The 16,983-nt window shown below is 53.1% G+C and overlaps 6 protein-coding genes across 6 annotated transcripts; 2 read left to right on the top strand and 4 right to left on the bottom strand.

The window, feature by feature from the left end:
* Positions 1 to 716: 716 nt before the first annotated feature.
* NEUTE1DRAFT_119876 (uncharacterized protein) lies at positions 717 to 2,928 on the bottom strand (the record flags this gene model as incomplete). The annotated part of the gene is made up of 2 exons (XM_009849662.1): positions 717 to 2,630; positions 2,703 to 2,928. 2 exons carry the CDS (start codon positions 2,754 to 2,756, stop codon positions 879 to 881), a joined length of 1,806 nt encoding a protein of 601 aa, XP_009847964.1.
* Positions 2,929 to 3,199: 271 nt separating this feature from the next.
* Positions 3,200 to 6,116, bottom strand: NEUTE1DRAFT_115859 (uncharacterized protein; the record flags this gene model as incomplete). Its single annotated transcript, XM_009849661.1, has 6 exons — positions 3,200 to 3,572; positions 3,644 to 5,302; positions 5,365 to 5,449; positions 5,539 to 5,634; positions 5,714 to 5,760; positions 6,009 to 6,116. 6 exons carry the CDS (start codon positions 6,063 to 6,065, stop codon positions 3,456 to 3,458), a joined length of 2,061 nt encoding a protein of 686 aa, XP_009847963.1.
* Positions 6,117 to 7,359: 1,243 nt separating this feature from the next.
* NEUTE1DRAFT_34580 (uncharacterized protein) lies at positions 7,360 to 9,640 on the top strand (the record flags this gene model as incomplete). Its single annotated transcript, XM_009848761.1, has 4 exons — positions 7,360 to 7,415; positions 7,714 to 7,723; positions 7,838 to 7,933; positions 8,336 to 9,640. Coding segments are annotated over 4 exons (1,467 nt in total), but the record flags the coding sequence as incomplete, so codon positions are not given.
* A 185-nt stretch (positions 9,641 to 9,825) lies between these two features.
* Positions 9,826 to 13,097, bottom strand: NEUTE1DRAFT_57478 (uncharacterized protein; the record flags this gene model as incomplete). Its single annotated transcript, XM_009848993.1, has 3 exons — positions 9,826 to 10,946; positions 11,006 to 12,836; positions 12,896 to 13,097. 3 exons carry the CDS (start codon positions 13,095 to 13,097, stop codon positions 9,959 to 9,961), a joined length of 3,021 nt encoding a protein of 1,006 aa, XP_009847295.1.
* Positions 13,098 to 13,766: 669 nt separating this feature from the next.
* Positions 13,767 to 14,557, bottom strand: NEUTE1DRAFT_115856 (uncharacterized protein; the record flags this gene model as incomplete). Its single annotated transcript, XM_009849660.1, has 3 exons — positions 13,767 to 14,101; positions 14,168 to 14,247; positions 14,314 to 14,557. 3 exons carry the CDS (start codon positions 14,445 to 14,447, stop codon positions 13,929 to 13,931), a joined length of 387 nt encoding a protein of 128 aa, XP_009847962.1.
* A 414-nt stretch (positions 14,558 to 14,971) lies between these two features.
* Positions 14,972 to 16,963, top strand: NEUTE1DRAFT_115855 (H+-transporting ATPase lipid-binding protein; the record flags this gene model as incomplete). The annotated part of the gene is made up of 5 exons (XM_009849659.1): positions 14,972 to 15,211; positions 15,430 to 15,442; positions 15,575 to 15,704; positions 15,785 to 16,048; positions 16,105 to 16,963. The coding sequence occupies 5 exons, from the start codon at positions 15,198 to 15,200 to the stop codon at positions 16,167 to 16,169; spliced, it is 486 nt and encodes a 161-aa protein (XP_009847961.1).
* Positions 16,964 to 16,983: the final 20 nt, after the last annotated feature.

Genomic DNA, 16,983 nt, shown 5'->3' with positions numbered 1-16,983 from the left:
GGGGCTGGGTTTATATACACAATTTATTGCAGCATACAGACGTCCAACCTTCCGTCTGGCCTATCTCTGACATCATGTTCCTGCCTTGACAGCCATCGCATGATGCCCTTTCACAACAGCTTCCTTCTACACGAGCAGTAGCTCTTTCTTGGGAAAGGAGGAGCCTTCTATACTTACCTATATATCAACCGTCACCTTCCTACGAAGTACCCGCCCTCTTCCCTCGTTACGGCTAGGTAGATGTAAGAAGTTGGGAACGCCCGTAGGGGCAGACATGCGTTGCTCGATCCCGACAGCAACGACGCCGGAGAAATCAGCTCAGGAAAGCCCGATTTTTTTCCGTAGCCGCGTAGCCGCGTGTCGACTGTCGCGTTGAGGAGGAGGAGAGGATGCGCTGGAAGACAGATAATATGAACACAGGCAAGAACGGAGCAGGATGAATGGGGGAACGAGCAGGTAAGGCCTCTGATGTAGTCACAAGAAAGAAAGGCTAGAGAGGGACTCATGCCATTGAAGAGGGGTTGAGACTGGAGAAGACGGTGTTGATGGAAAAGATGACACTATGCGATGGCGGAAAGATAGTCTTACTCGAGACTGGCAAAAGACTGAAAAGTTCTCGGAAATAGATAAATTGCGGAGTGTCGACGATTGATAGTTCGCAAGATGTGTCAAGAGACGTGCAAGAAGATGAGGAAGAAGAAGAAGAAGAAAATAGACGACCGAACAAATATTACATCCTCGGAATCGTTGCTAGCTGTACAACATGAATCTTGCATAGCACATTACGATATGAGTGTTCTCTATTCACAGCCTGCATCATACGAAGGCTAGGAAACTGATATTCCAGAGTAAATGACCGCAGACCCGGCCCCTTCTTTTCAGACCTCGAATATCTCACCAATACCCTCACCACCACCCCGCCTATTCTCCACCAAGTCGAGCCTCCAGCCGTCCCAGTTCTTCAGCGCCCTCTTGAGCTCCTTGATTCGCTCAAGTCTCTTCTTCTGTTCCTCCTCATGTGCACGACGGAATGCTTCCTCATCAAACTCCATGTCATCATCCTCGAGCAACTCATCAAGAGCACCGCCGTGGCTATGATGATGATCACTGCCACCCGCAGCGCCGGTGAGCGCATTAAGGCCACTCGTAAAGAAGTCCCCCAGCCCACCCCGGCTCTTGTGGTGCTGGTGGCCGTGTGCGGACGAGTGCAGTCCACCGCCGAGGTCGACAGTCTCGAACGCCTCAGGCCCGACTTGCAGCTCCTTCCTCTTCTCATGCCAGATGCCCCTCCTGAGATCGGTGTTCTCGGCTTCAAGCTCTCTGATACGCTTCTCCAACTTGAGACGGCCCTCCTCCTCAAGCTCATCCAGACCTTCCTCTACACCGCCGCCTTCCCGAGCGTCCTTTTTCCGTAGCTTCAGGTTTTCCTCTTCCAACTTCTCAACCGTCTGCTTCAACTCCGCCACCTCCTTATCCACAAGTTCCTTATCCTTCCTGAGAGCCTGTGTCCTGCCATCCTGCTCCTTGTGCAACGTTGTAAGCGTAGCGACCTTCTTCTCCAGCGCCTCCGCCTTCTTCGCCAACTCGTCCTTGGCTTTATTCGCCTCCTCCACCTCCTTTTCCAGCGTCCGTAGCTTCGTCTCCGCCGACGCGCGCTGCGACCCCTCCTTGACCGCCTCCTTCGACACTCTATCCAAATTCTGCTTCAAATCCGCCAGCTCCTGCTGCGCCAGCCCGGCCGCCTTCTCCGCCCTCGCCAGCTTCTCCTCCAACGCCGCAATCTGCTCGGACGGCCCCGACGCCGAAGCGGACAGCTTCTCCACCTGCGCGCGCAGCCTGGACATCTCCAGCTCCATCGTCTCGATCGTCGCCGACTTGCTCTGTAGTTGCGCTTCGAGCTGCGCCGTCGCAGCCGACGGCGACCCGCCACCGCCCACCGAGATGGACGGCGAGCGGCCGTGGGCGCCGCCTCCGGCCCCGTTTCCGCCTGCACGCGCTAGTTGCGATTGCAGCTGTGTGTTCTGGCGCTGCAGCGCGGCTAGCTCGTTCTTAAGCTTCTCCACGTTCTCGGCCCCCTCCCCGCCTTGCTTGCCATCTTCCGCCTCGCGGAAATCTGCTAGCTCCTCCTCGGCCTTCTGCCACCGCTTCTCTGCGTCGGCGGCTTCCTTGGCCAGTCGCTTGTTTTCCTTCTCTAGCTCTTCTATGCGACTGACGTGCTTGCGGTAGATGTCAGGGGCGGTCTCGCCTTCTGGGCTGAGGAAGCTGGGGGACAGCGGGCCGGGGGCGCCCGAGATGGAGGCATTGCGGAAGGAAGTTGACCGGGCTCGCGATTGTTCGGCGAGAGAGGAGAGTGTTGGTGTTTGCAAAGGAGTCGGGGATTCAGCCTTCTCCTCCTCCTCTTCAGCGGTGGTTGTATCAGTCGCCGCGGGCTCCTCGGCTGTCGGTTCGCCAGCCGTCGGGGATGTGACTTCTTCGGATGGTTGTTCTTCGGTCTCGTTCACTGAATCTTTGGGGCTCGAAGGAGTCTCGGCAGGGGCTTCTTCGGATGCTGGCGGATTGTCTTCCTTCTTCTCCTCTTTCTTGGATGCGCCGCCGGCCTTTTTGGCTTTCTGCTTCTTCAGTGCTTCGAGCTGAAGGAGTAATTGTCAGTACATGTGGGCTAAGCTTCGAAGTGTTACACATAGCCAAGCACGGTACTATACCCTCTTCTTAGCGGCAGCGACCTTCTCGGCCTTGGCCTTGTCTTCGTCCGTCATGATTAGCTAGCTCTATGATGTTGCTGGTATTTGCTGATAATAGAAGCAATTCCGCAAGAATTCAACTAGCTTGGAAGTGATTTTAGAGATTGTGATTAATGTCAACCGTCACTATAAATGGACGCGCTTCGGAATGGATAGAACAGGACAGAGCAGGTCCGGTTGTCGTTGGATTGGTGGTTGTTGTCGCTTCCTGGGGCTCCCAAGCTATCGCATCGCGGGCAACATGCTAGGGAGCTGCAACAGTGCCTTGAGCGGCCAGCTGGCATCTGGTTGCCGCCAGTAACATCGACCGGCAGGGGTGTCGCATTTAGCGAGCCACAGGGGTTCTCATTGTCACGGCACCAAACACCACGATAAAACTGACCTCACCAAAAGCGTCTAACCATGACTGTTGATACCAAAGCATCAAACACGATACCTTGCGCGTCTGCTTGTCCAGCGGGATCAGCGAACTGCGATACTTTAACATAACGCTATGTGAACTTTTTAAATGGATTCTATTTTCATAACACTCGTCTCATGAGGGCGGCGGCTTTTGTTGCCGCGCCTGACCCTCTTAAAGCATGGACTGACATTCTTTCCTGATAGAATGTCGCCCGCGCTCTTAATATTGCCTTATTTATAAATCCGAACCAAGATTTCCCGATCCTTTCCTCGCTCCCTTCCATTAACCTCGAAACGACACTCTTTTTTTCCTTAAATGAGCTGCTGGAAAGCCCTGTTGATAGGAGAGCGGATGTTGGGGACATCCTTCCAGAAGTCGATGGTAGCGATGGCGCGCTTGGCAATGCCCTCGGGGGTGAACTCGAACTTCTGTAAATCGCAAAAGTGTTAGTAAACACGCCTTTGAAAAACAAAGACGGAATTGGAAGGGGAGTACTTGCCTTGTAAACATCAAGGTAGGCACCGGAGGCACCGAAGCGGTTGAGACCGAACTGCTCGTGAGAGTACTTCTCCCAGCCCATGGTGCTCATGACTTCAATAGACAGAGAGGGGATACCGTCGGGAAGAACGCTGAGGCGGTAGTCCTTGGGCTGAGCATCGAAGACCTCCATGCAGGGCATAGAGACGACACGAGCCTTGATGTTGTGCTTCTCCTTGAGCTCCTTGACGGCATCGATGGCGATGCAGACCTCGGAACCGGTGGAGATAAGAGTGACGTCGGCACCCTCAACCTCGTGGAGGACGTAGCCACCCTTGATGGCCTTCTCGATGGTGGAACCCTCAAGCTGGGGAAGGTTCTGGCGAGAGAGAGCGAGGATGCTGGGGGTGTGCTTGGAGGTAAGGGCGACATAGTAGGCAGCGCTGGTCTCGTTGCCATCGGCAGGACGCCAGACCATGCAGTTGGGGAGGGCACGGAAGTGGGCCAGGGTCTCAATAGGCTGGTGAGTAGGGCCGTCCTCGCCAAGACCGATCGAATCGTGGGTGGCAACCCAGATAGCGCGGACCTGAGAAAGGGCAGAGAGACGGACGGCACCAGCAGCGTAGGAGACGAAGTTGAGGAAGGTACCACCATAGGGGATGAGGGTACCATAGGCGGCCATACCGTTCATGATGGCACCCATACCGTGCTCACGAACACCGAAGCGGAAGTAACGGCCGGCGTAGGTACCAAGACCAGTGGCGGGAGGCTGGAAGTCGATGGCACCCTTCCACCTGGTAAGGTTGGAGCCGGTCAAATCGGCGGAACCACCAACAAGCTCGGGAACAGCCTCGAAGATCTTGTTGAGGACATTCTCGGAAAGCTTACGGGAAGCGACAGCGGGGTCAGCGGGAGTGTAGACGGGGAGGTGCTTCTCCCAGCCCTCAGCGAGTTCACCCTTCTGGCGACGGATGAGATCGTCGTGCTCAGCCTTGAACTCCTCAGCGTACTTGGCGAAGAGCTGGTTCCACTCCTCCTCCTTAGCAGCACCCTTGGCGGAAGCCTTGTGGCAAAGGTCATAGACCTCCTGGGGAACGGCGAAGCTCTCCTCAGGGTTGAAGCCGAACTTCTCCTTGAGCTGCTTGATGTCGTCAGCCTTGAGGGGCGAGCCGTGGACATCGTGGGTGCCCTGCTTCTTGGAGCCGAAACCAATGGTGGTCTTAAGCTGGATGAGGGTAGGCTTGTCAGTGACCTCCTTGGCCTTCTGGATAGCATCAGCGATCAAGTCAAGGTTGTGGTCGCCATCCAAGACGGTGACGATGTGCCAGCCGTAGGACTCGTAGCGCTTGAGAACGTCCTCGGTGAAGGCCTGGTTGGTGTCACCGTCAATGGTGATCCTGTTGTCATCCCAGATGGCAATGAGGTTGCCAAGCTGGAGGTGACCAGCCAGAGAGCAAGCCTCAGAGGAAACACCCTCCATCAAGCAACCATCACCAAGGAAGCAGTATGTGTAGTTGTTGACGAGGTCGTAGCCGGGCTTGTTGAAGACGGCAGCAGTGTGAGCCTGAGCAATGGCAAGACCAACGGCGTTGGAGATACCCTGACCAAGAGGACCAGTGGTAACCTCAACACCGGGGGTGTCGTGGGCCTCGGGGTGACCGGGGGTGATGCTGTCGATACGCTGTTTGCGCGATGCTGTGTCAGCCTTGTGTATCCTTCCGCCAAGAAAGAGTGGGCACTTACGCGGAAAGCCTTGAGGTCGTCGATGGTGAGGGCATAGCCGTAGAGGTGGAGGAGAGCATACTGGAGCATGCAGGCGTGGCCGTTACTAGGAAAAGAGGCAGGCGTTTTAGTCAAATGCTTCCTCCCATGGGGCTCGCTGAGCTCCGTTTTCGGTGCGGGGCAATTTGTACTTACGAGAGAACGAAGCGGTCACGGTTGAGCCACTTGGGGTTCTTGGGGTTGAAGTTCATGAAACGGTTGAAAAGAACGTGGGCAACGGGAGCCATGCCCCTAGAAAAGATGTCAGTGAATATTACGCTGGGAAGAAGCCCGCAGCTTCCACTTGAGCTGAGATGTCGGCGCAACTTACATGGGGGCACCAGGGTGGCCGGAGTTGGCATGCGCGGTGGCATCGGCCTGATCAGGAAAGCTGTCAGCATAACTGCTTCATATCGTAGTGAGGATCCCTTAATGTTTCCGATGTTCACATCGCAAGCCCGTAGCCCATGGTTGAGGCTCGAGAAACTGGTTCTTGCGATGATAACTCTTGGCGGGGTAAATCTCGCTGCTCCCCATGACGAGGCGCGGGGAATTGCAAGACTGCTTTATTGGGATTTTTGGAGAACACCGAGGGCGTAAAACAGAGTGCCAAGGGTATTACTTACAGCCAACACACGGATGGTGTTGATGGCGAGCTGATCTGTCTCGGTGAAGGACGACATGTTTGCGATTCTGGACAAAGATGTCGGATACTATGGGATGGGAGAAGGGTATCAGGGAAGAGAATTTGCAGAAGCAGAAGACAAGAGAAGAAGATAAAGACAGGAACTGGGAGGCGGGGTCAAGTTTAAACTGTTTCAGACGAGCACCTGGCAGGGACACCTGGGACACCACAGGCTAACGGAGAGAACGTTGGGGGTCAGATCCAAGGACGAGCAGTCGAGCGTTCATCCAGGTGGAAGATTATTCGACACTTGTTGAACCGGTGGTGGGGTAGGTGTTAGTAATTCACCGGAACTACTTCCAGAGGTAGGACTTGGCTGTCTGGTCAGGTACCACTGCACGAGGTATTTTTGTCGCTTTTTTACCTCTACGCGGGAGTACAGAACCAAATACTTTGAAGCCTCTATCATCAATATTATCATCATCATCATCATCACCACCACCACCGACCGCCCTCTTGTCGGCTTCATTACCAATTTACTGTCAGCAACGCTCACGGTTCGCCATGAACAGTGCCCACCTGAAACCCACCCATTTCTGGCCGGGTGCCGTGCTGCACGCTTTCGGCTGATCTGGTTCGCTCGGATGTGCTATTTAGTGGAGTTCGCCAGTTTACCCGGCGAATTCAGATCCAACTTTGACAGGGCAGGCCGAGACAGGCCCCGAAGCCCTGGAATCGAGCTACGATGCATCAGCTAGGACGACATCAGGGTCCCCTGGCTTTTTGAAATATCAACTGGAACTTTTACCTCATTTTTGTTTGTTTGGGTTTCGACTGTAAAACCAACATTCTACATTGGAACTTTGCCTTCTTTGGACCGTTTCGTCCCAAGAGTATTAGTGTACACTAGACCGAAACGGATACACAATGCTTCTCCCTAGCATCGGAGCTCAGTGGTCCATAACAGCTCTGAAGCGCTTTGGTGGGTTACTTTTTTTTCCTTTTTGATAATCGCTTGCGTCACTTAAGAGTGCCACTCACCGGGGTAAAAGCCAGAGATCTCGACTGAATGGCGGGCAACTTTGCCGCGATAAGAAAGGGACGCTGGGATGTAACCTCCGACTCTTGTCTTTGCCCTTGCCATTTCTGTTTCCCGTGCCATCCGCCATCCGCAACAACTGGGTCCAAGCACACACTCTTCAATCCCAAGCGGCGAACTGTCTCGATTGCTCTCAGACCTCGCTTTGTTACCTTGGAGAACCGGTGCTCCCGGTATGAGACGGGAACCTTCGGTGGGCGGAACATGGATCAATCGAAGCCACAGAAGCCATGTCGTTCCAGGTGCCTGATGATTCCACATTGTTTTCCAGAAACGGTTACTGTATGGCTGCGCTCGGCTGCGTTGTAAGTCGGGATAAGCCATGCATTTGATGGAGTTGAGATCACACGTCCCTTGCGCAATGAAAGCAGGTACGACAAATCCTCATCCCGTATCAGATCTTCCATCCCATGAGTCGAGGATCAATATCCGAGTACTATTTTTTCGTCTTTTTTTGGTCTGTTCTTTCATCCAGATCCCTCACCGATCGTCATAGGCGATATCGCCATCAAAAGGCTGCGAGAACGGCGACACCCTTGACGCGAAGGACAATGATTGGCCGCTTGTTGGGGCTTCGGATTTATCAAACAATTGAACCCTCAATAAGTATGGATCCCGTCTCCACGAGGTTCTGCTCCCCCACGGACACAACGAGCGGAATGAGAGAGTTCTTCAGCCCAGACTAGTCCGTCTTGCCACGCCTTGCATATTATCGGGCACGTCTTAATCAGATAGAGAGAGAAAAGGACCCTGCTCCAACGCTTTGTGCGGTGTCGATTGCGCCCGACTCAATGGAGGTCCCTGCGTCATCGGGGTCAACAAAAAGGGTATGTAGCTACGTCAGAGGGGCAGAGGGAACAAGTCTCAGGGTTAGGGTAACGATAAGATTGTATTCCCGATAAGATAAACAGGTAATCTTGGCGGGGTTAGGTAGAGGGAGTTCCTGCAAAGTGGAAGGCACGGTAGCTGCACTCGTCGATGCCGCCGGCATCTGATATGGAGATATCAACAAACTTACACTTCAAGGGTTGCCAAATTCGAATGTGTGAAAAACTAATATCAACCATAACAACATTCTCAAAAAAAAGAGTCGATAACGCTTACTGAAAATGGTTCATGGAAATTGTGCCGCCAAAGGCAATGGTAAAGGCAATCACGGCGGAGGATCTCGTAGACCCTCATCCCACAGATCTCGAAAATGCAATCTCAACCGCAACAACAACCAACAGAGACGACCGCAGCAGGCCAATCAACAGCAGGAGTCGATCAAGGAAGAAGTTGAAGACGAAAGATACGAGCCTTTCCCGGTGCTCGACAAGAAACACCAGCAAATCATTCTCAATATCTTTAGAGATACTTTCTCCGATGTCCTCTTTTCCGACACTTTCACCTCCACTCTCCAGGCCGTGAAGCAAGCCCTCTATGAGCGCGAGTTCGCAAAGGCATTTGGTGATCCCGAGTACTTGGCGGTGTATGCCGCTCGCTGGAGTCCTACGAGGGCGTTGTGCTATTCTTCCATTTTGGGTGGGATTAGGAGGCATTTGGATTCCATCATTATCGAGGAGGAGACCGAGGTTACCTCAGAAGGAGAACAAAAACAGGAAGAAAAAGACGAAGAAACCGAAACACCAAAAGACAACACAGAAGAAGAATCTCTCGCCTCCCAAACCGCCAACCTTTCCCTCTCCCCTCAAAGAACAATTCCCAAACTCAACATCCTAAGCATAGGCGGCGGTCCAGCCGAGCTCGTCGCCCTCGGTTCCTTCCTCAACCAACAATCTTCTTCCCAGTCCTCTCCTTCCTTCTCCCCCGCTCCTCTATCAGGATCCATAACCCTCCTCGACTCCGCCCCCTACTCTCCCCTCCTGTCCGCTCTCCAAACCTCCCTAACCTCCACCCCTCCCATCTCCAAATACGCCAGCGCCGCAGCCAAGGCCGCCAACGTCCCGCTCCTGACGCCCGCCTCGCGGATCTCGTCCAACTTTTTCCAGCATGATGCGCTCGACCTGGGGAAGGAAGGGTTTCTTGGCCTGTTGGCGGGGGACAAGAAGAAGAAGGATGTGCTGCGTCCGACGTTGGTGACATTACTCTTCACCCTCAACGAACTCTTCACCTCCTCGGGCATCGGCAAAACCACGCGTTTCCTTCTGGACTTGACCGCCTCCCTTTCTCTCGGGTCACTCCTGCTGGTAGTCGACAGCCCGGGCTCTTACTCGGAGACGACACTGGGAAAAGAAGAGAAGAGATACCCGATGGCGTGGCTTCTGGATCGGGTGCTTTTGGCCACTGACAAACACGGCAGAGCAACGGCGGTAGTGGAGGGCAGGAAGTGGAGGAAATTGGAGACGAGAAAGTCGAGTTGGTTTAGGTTGGCGGAGGGGAGAGGGGGCGAACTGGGACTGGATTATCCGATTGGGTTGGAGAATATGAGGTATCAGTTGCATTTGTATCGATTGGTGGATGAGAATGCGCCTGAGGAGGAGGAGGAAGGGGGGGAGGGTAGTGAGGGGAGTGAGGGGAGTGATGAGGAGTGATATGGATGGTGAGATGGGCCGGTCAGTGTATGAGAAAATGGGAATGTATTTGGAAGGAAAAGTACTGATGGTTGAATCAATGGTCGGCATTCAGGGAATTTGAAAAGATTATTATGTTGGTATATCATGATATCTAATTATCCTGCCCGTGTCTTCGTGAACTGGATATCCTTGAAAGAAGCCTTCCTTCTCGCAACAACGAAAAAGGAAATAAAAAAAGGTATCCGGTACAATTAGTGTATGTATGCTTCATCACGCCCTCGTCAATCTCCAACACCATCGCTAACAACCCATTGGCCAATACTATACCGTACGTCGTTAAGCCCACACCATCTTCTTGAGAGAATGTCCCAGTTGCTCCAGCAACCCGGTATTCTTCTTCGCATCAGCTAGAGAGATGATGCCCCCCTTCTCGATCAGTCCGGACTCCTCATCCTTCTTGGACTGAAGCTTAGGCTGGCTCCTTATCGCAAGTCTCTCGATCTCGGAGGCAATAAGAATGACTTGCTGCATTTCGGAGAGTCTCGTGATCGCCCCAGGTTCATCTTCTTTACTCTTGGCCATGGGATCAGCCGCCGAAGTGATGCTGTGCAGCGCCTTGAGAGCAATCTTGCGTGCCTGTGGTTCTTGAGAACGGGGAGCGAAGAACCCGGCGATGCCCTCAGCAATGCCAGCTATCGGTGCTGCGACAGGTGCCGGCTTTTCTTCGGAGGCAGCAGCAGCAGCAGCATCCTTCGCCGCTTGAGGTTCCTGTTCTGCGGCATCGATACCAGAGGTAGGCTCACGGCCCATCTTGGATGCATCAGACACCGAGGTAGTAAGTGACCGCGTGTTGACTCGGGTGATGTCTGTAACACCAGGATTGTACTCGACAATGAGTCCTACGTTACGCATCTCATCGACCTCGGCTGCTGAGATCGTCGATGTGATGTACGTGCCAAACTTAATGTTCGTAACGTGGGCCAAGTCGACGCGTTTGAACGAGGATACCTTGTCGAGGTTCCAGTCGAACCTGCAAAGATACAGGGCTTTGTCAGTGAGCAAAAGGACTGCTTCTTCGAATGAAGAAGAGCGGACAGTATCGGGCACATTTGGTGTCAGGAGAGTCCAGCCACCTATGAACTCTTCGGACTCATCCGCAATGACGCGCTTGTGCGAAAGTTCGATGGCCTGCTCCCGCAGTTTCTGCATCGATATTGCGGGATCCTTGGTCATCATGTTGGCCTCGAATTCCGCAAACACCAGGGAGGTCACATTGCCCAGGAGAAAATCGATCGTTGTCTGGAGGAAGAAATCGTTGAACATGCTAGCACAGGGCAGTCAGTATGTCTCCTTGGTGTCATGACTTCAAAACCTCTAACATACCCATTGAACAACCGAGTCAGAGATAGCCCTGCATCGGTCAAAGCTCCGCGATAGTTTCTCTTGCGAGTCCGTGTATAGTCACCCTTCATTGCGCCCGTGGAGGCATACTGCTTCGAGATTGCATCTCCGTTGTCAGCCCAAAGAGTATTGAACCAAGCGTTCTCCTGATCCTTTTGCAGGTTCATGTCGAAGCCCAGCTCCTTCAGCTGCATGTCAAGCATGTATTTGGCAAAAGAGCTTTGGCAAACGTTGGTGCGGTCAAGACAGTCCATACAGTTGGTTCTGAAAGCACCGAGCTGTTGGGTTTCGACCTTGTCATTTACCACGACTGTGCTTCCCCATTTCTCAAGTCTGGGCCCCAAAATCTCCAAGAGAACAGACACGTTTTCAAACTTCATCCCGCGACAGACATGATGGAAGTCAAACCACTCGAAAGCGATTTGTTCATCCTCAGGCCTTGACTCTTCCTCGTTGAGTCGCTTGATATTTTCTTCGTATCGCTGTCCTATTGGCGCTTCAACGCCATGCTTTTCCACGAGGTTGACGCACTGTATCAATCCGTACTTCTGCCTGAGCCATTCGAAATGCTTCTTCAGTGCCGCGTAGTTGGTGTCGGGTGAATGCTGTAGTACTGGTGCGGGCTTCAGTGAATAGGGAGACTGGGAGAAGAACAGAGGGAAGCTTCCCCTGATCTGAACAAAGGAGTAGATCTTGGCATTAGGGACGGATGTTCCTTCAGCAGGCGACAGGATTTGCTCAGATTCCACACAATTGGCAACGTTGCCACCCTCGTCAATACCGCGACGGAGGTAACGCAGTCCTGCTCTCTTGGTTGACCTCCTGGAAATTACCGTGATGTCAAACCTTTTCTCCGTGGGGTGGGTTTCTTCACAGCCGACCCCTGCATTGATGGAAGCTGGACTGGCCGCAGCTTTGTTGTCACCATCCAAGTCCTTGAGCTCGAGTGAGTCCTTAGCAGCATCGTCAACCTGTGGCGGATTGCTATCGACAGTGAAGGTACGCTGACCTACAAAACCCTGCATAAGGGGTAGAGTCAGGGAGTCCACACCAGCGTCGATAAAAGGCTTCATGACGTTCTTGTTCCAGAAAAACGTGGGGTCGACATGGTTAACCAGCGGTATAAGGGGCGTAGAAGGAGGCGCCGGGTTGGCTGCGCTACGGGTGATATCGTAGTCGTACGAGAAGTAAAAAGTGCGACTCGAGCCAAACAAGATTTGGGTGGTGCGTAACAGCTTTGGCAGCAGGCTCACTGCAGCCGAATCATCCTCGACGGCGTCACTCGGCAAGGGAAACTTGCGAGGGACACGCTTTGCAGCATCCGAGCCCTTCTTGGCCTCGGTTTTGCTGGCATTGGCCCTTTCAAGTTGCTCTGCGCTGAGGCCCATATTCCTCTTCTGATCCATAGTCCAACCTGAGCGACTAAACCAGCTTTTTGCAAATCGACCATAGCTTCCACGACGTGTGATGACATCCTGTGCGATACTGCTACGTGATATGGCGCTGGGGCCCGTTTCTCCTGACGAATCCTCTCCCTCTGTGTGATCCAAGACATCGTCGATGGCCTCATCGTTGCTCCCTGAATCTCGCGGGGCGTCATCCTCGCTCGCTGTATCATCGTCCGAGTGAGCTGCCTCACGGTTGTTGAGGGCTAGCGCGGTCTTGGCTACTGCCTCGGCGGCATCGTTCTGCGAAGTACACGGCGTAAGGGCGACTTCGGTTACGACATAGATGGGTTGACCGCGAATCTGGGCGACTTGCTGGCGGCCGGTAATAGAGATGAGGTAGCTGTATCGAAAGACGGTAAGGATACCTGTAAGAAATCAGTCACAACGTCGCAAAAATCCCCGAGCTAGGTACGCAAAGACTGACCAACAATTCCAAAAGCTTCGAAGGAGGAGTCGGGGTTCGATAGTTCAGGTACCGAATCTCTCGAAGTTTGCGATACCGAGGCAGTGCCGTACTTGATCTTGATCAGTGAAGTGCGTTGCTGATCTTTCTTGGAATGGAGAGGTTGTAGAACAAGGCCGTCAACAGCGGCGCATATCAGCACCTTTCGCGCGAGACCCGGCATTTTGATTCGGTTATGCTTCTACCCATGAAGTTGGTACTCGCCGCGTTTCTAGGTCCTTGTGTGTTTCCGTACAAGGTTGAACTCGGATACCCAAACACAGCAGTAAAGGGAGCGACGCGCAGGAAGTCGATTGTCGAGAAGAAGCGACGTACTATTGAATGGAAGAATTTGGAACTCGGCTTGTCTTTCAGCCGAAACTTGGGATGAAACTCGAGATAGGAGGGTCTGGGATACAATTTCAAAGTTTGGGAGAAAAGAGGAACGGGGTCGGTTTGGGTTGGATACAGCCGCCCTGGGTTCGGGCAGTTCCTGGATCATCCCTCGCTCAGTCATCGAGTCGAAAAGTGACTGGTGCCAATGATGTCGGGTCCTGACAGGGCGTGGGGCACACATGCGCGTCGCATGGAACCCGACGTCATTTCCTCTCTTTCCAGCCAGGGGGGTTGGTCTGAAGGTTGACTCCAGACCCCCACTTTCATGGTTCTGGCCAGCAAGGGACTCTTTGACGTGTCGCGAACGACCAAAAGTTTTACACCCACCCATAACCCAAACCCTAGAATCTCGAGGTCATGCTGTAAAGTTGACTACATAGTACCATAGATATCACAGGCGCGGTGGCCAAACACCAGACGCAGTCTCACCACTGCAGTCCCACATGAGCGAGGTTATCGACGTTCAAGCCATATGTGCAGTTTGAACGTTTTCCAATTTTTTTTTTGTCCCGCTATAGTCGCCGTGACTGCCTTCCAGCTAGCACGAGACCCGGGGTATTACCAATCTAACACACAGAATTCTCCTATTCCACTATATTCTTTCCAGATTGTGCTGCGCTTACATAGCGAGACGCTCAACCTTGTCACGAAGGGCACGGATCTTGGAGTTAAGATCAGAAGCCTCGTTGGAGGTGAGAGAGACGGCAATGACCGAGCGGGAGACACCGCAGGCACGGCCAAGAGCGGTCTTGGAAGGAACGTAGACGTAAGGGACGTTCTTGTCCTCGCAGACTGTAAACCCGTTAGTCAGAGTTCTAATCAAGTCAATGGGCTTTCTCAAGTTGGGTATAGACGTACGCAGAGGAATGTGAAGAACGATGCTCAGAGGCTGAGTATCAGCAGCGAGGATGACCAACTCGCTGGTACCGCGAGAGACCCTATCGTGTATGTTAGTTGCATGTCGATGGACAGAAAGTCGTAGGCGAGGTGGGAAGTGCACATACGACTTGGTGGCCTCGTTGGCACCCTTCTTGAGCTGTCTGTAGTGGCTGGCCTGCTGGACGCAGTCGAGGAGCTCCTGGACGAGAGCACCGTCCTCGGCCTTGGGCCAAGCAGCAGATTCGTTTTGACCAGACATTTTGATAGGAGTGTTTGTTGTTTGGACGATTGATTGGAAATTAGACACCAGGGTTCACTGCGTTGTGCTCGCCCTGGGGAGTTCAACTGCTCGGAGATGGGCGAAAAAGTGGTTGAAGGTGGACCGTTTTCGCTGGAGAAAAAAAAAAAACGGCGATAACGAATTGACTGCGCGCGGCTGCTTGACCCCAGCGGCCGACTCGGTTTCAGACTGGAAAATTTCGTCACCAGCCACAATCAGGTCAGCCATAACAAGGTCAGCCACAATTGAGAGCCACTGTCTGCCGTCCAGGTCACCCCGAAGCTGCTGTCGCTGCACTGCAGTCAGTGCACTGACATTCAGCACTGCACTCGGAGCCTGCACTCCCTCGCTGCACCTGCTGCCCGGGCTGCAGTGACCTCTGCGGCCTTGGGTTGGTCCGCTTCCGGATTACGTAACTGCAGCCGCCTTCGCAAGCGCTACCTGATTGGCGGCAGGAATATGATGCTCGCCCCAGCGCCCCAGCAGTGCCAGTCAAGCACCAACCTGGAAACACCTCGTTCCCAGCCTGCCAGCCAGCAACACAGTTGACACCACTCGATCCGTCACCAACTCAACCCCATCGAACCGTAACCCCATCACTGTCGCGAGTCCCGACTCTTCCCAACAACACGCATCATCCCACACCACCACTCCACGTTCCGCACGGCAATCTCCAATTCATTCCATATCCAACTTATTGATACAGCTTCGCGCGACAACACATCCACAATGTCCGATCTCTGGTAGGTCATTCGCACCCACCCCGGTCCGTGTATGATGGAGGAGGAGGAGGAGGAAGAGGAGTCGGAGGCCCGCGGCGAGCTCGCCCAAGCTCCAATCCACACCTAGGCTGCGTGCCGTTTGGCATCACCAAACACAATATATACATCGGTTTCAATAATATAGCCTACAGCTAGTTACCTATACAAGACAAATGAGCTAACAATGTTTTGTCATATAGCCCTGTTTACGCGGTTAGTACCCTCCCCGCTCTGTTCACGCACCTTGGCGGCAGCGTCAACGTCTCTGAACATCCGCCACCGAATCGCCAATGCAGGCTGGCTCAGACAACGTCCGTATATAGCTAACATGATGTATTTGGATAGCCCTTCTTCGGTGCCATGGGCTGCACAGCAGCCATCGTCTTCACCTGCCTTGGTGCCTCGTACGGTACTGCCAAGTCTGGTGTTGGTATCGCTGCCATGGGTGTCCTCCGCCCTGACCTCATCGTCAAGAGTATGTCGAATTTTCCAAGAGCCAAGCTGAGCTCTGGCGTGGTATCGTACATCAATATGCTGACTTGGCTTCTTCTTCAGACATTGTTCCCGTCATTATGGCTGGTATCATCGGTATCTACGGTCTCGTCGTCTCCGTATTGATTTCCGATGCTCTTACACAGGACCACTACGCTCTCTACACTGGCTTCATCCAACTCGGTGCTGGTCTCGCCGTCGGTCTTGCTGGTCTCGCTGCTGGTTTCGCGATTGGTATTGTCGGTGATGCTGGTGTCCGTGGAACTGCTCAACAACCCAGACTCTTCGTCGGCATGATTCTTATTCTCATTTTCGCCGAAGTCTTGGGTAAGTCCTCTGTGAAACTGGCCTTCCATCCCCATGACGACTAACCCGTTGTCTAGGTCTTTACGGTTTGATCGTTGCTCTTTTGATGAACTCCAAGGCCACGCTCAACACCTCATGCTAGATGCCCGAATACCAAAAGACCTCGGTCTAGGTCTCCCCACCGGTATGGGTGTGACAAGCACGTGCACACGAACTACATAGAGCCCCATACCTGGAACCTAAACAACGAATGATTTAAGAACACGAACGGATTCTCATATCCTCGCCGCACACATCCTTCAGCTCTTCCCATTTGTCGCTCAGCCGGCTAATCACGCAAAACAAGGGCTTTCTTCTTGTTTGGGTGGATGACATGGTGGGCGGCACCTTAGGGCTGGAAGCTGAAGTCGGGAGGAAAACACAACGATAACAGAGAGAGAGTGAGGGGGGAAGACTATGAAAACACAGGAGAGCTGGCGCATATCTTTCGGAAGGGGAAAGGCGTCACTCGCGGAGTTTCTCAACGGGCATTGCGTTTATTATGGAAAGCATGTCACATGTGTACAATTGTCACAATTACGGTGTGGTCAAACGCAAAGCATTACATCTCATTTTTTATACGGCTGGTTGCTTTTTTTTTTGCTTTTCTGTAAAGAGTTTGTTTTTCGACTCTGATCACCATAGACAGGGACGAAGGGTGAGAAGGAGGCACGCATGAAGGAAGGATGAAGGGCGGGATGAACGGTAAAAGACTTTGTTGTAGGTTGGGTTGTGTTGCAATGCATGCTCTATTTCTTATGAATGTGAAGGGAAAGAAGTTGTGCTTGCTTGGTTGTGCGTTACCTTTCTGTCTCGTTCATGTCCTTGTTATTCCACCTGATAGACTGGCATAGGTAGACTAGGAAGCCGCATCAACACACCACTAGAGTTCACTGCCGAGTACGGGATGTGATTGT

Source organism: Neurospora tetrasperma (genome assembly GCF_000213175.1).
Source record: "Neurospora tetrasperma FGSC 2508 unplaced genomic scaffold NEUTE1scaffold_1, whole genome shotgun sequence".
Taxonomy (NCBI): domain Eukaryota; kingdom Fungi; phylum Ascomycota; class Sordariomycetes; order Sordariales; family Sordariaceae; genus Neurospora; species Neurospora tetrasperma.
The sequence above is the reverse complement of the archived record's forward strand: the minus strand, read 5'-3'. Positions and strand labels throughout refer to the sequence as shown.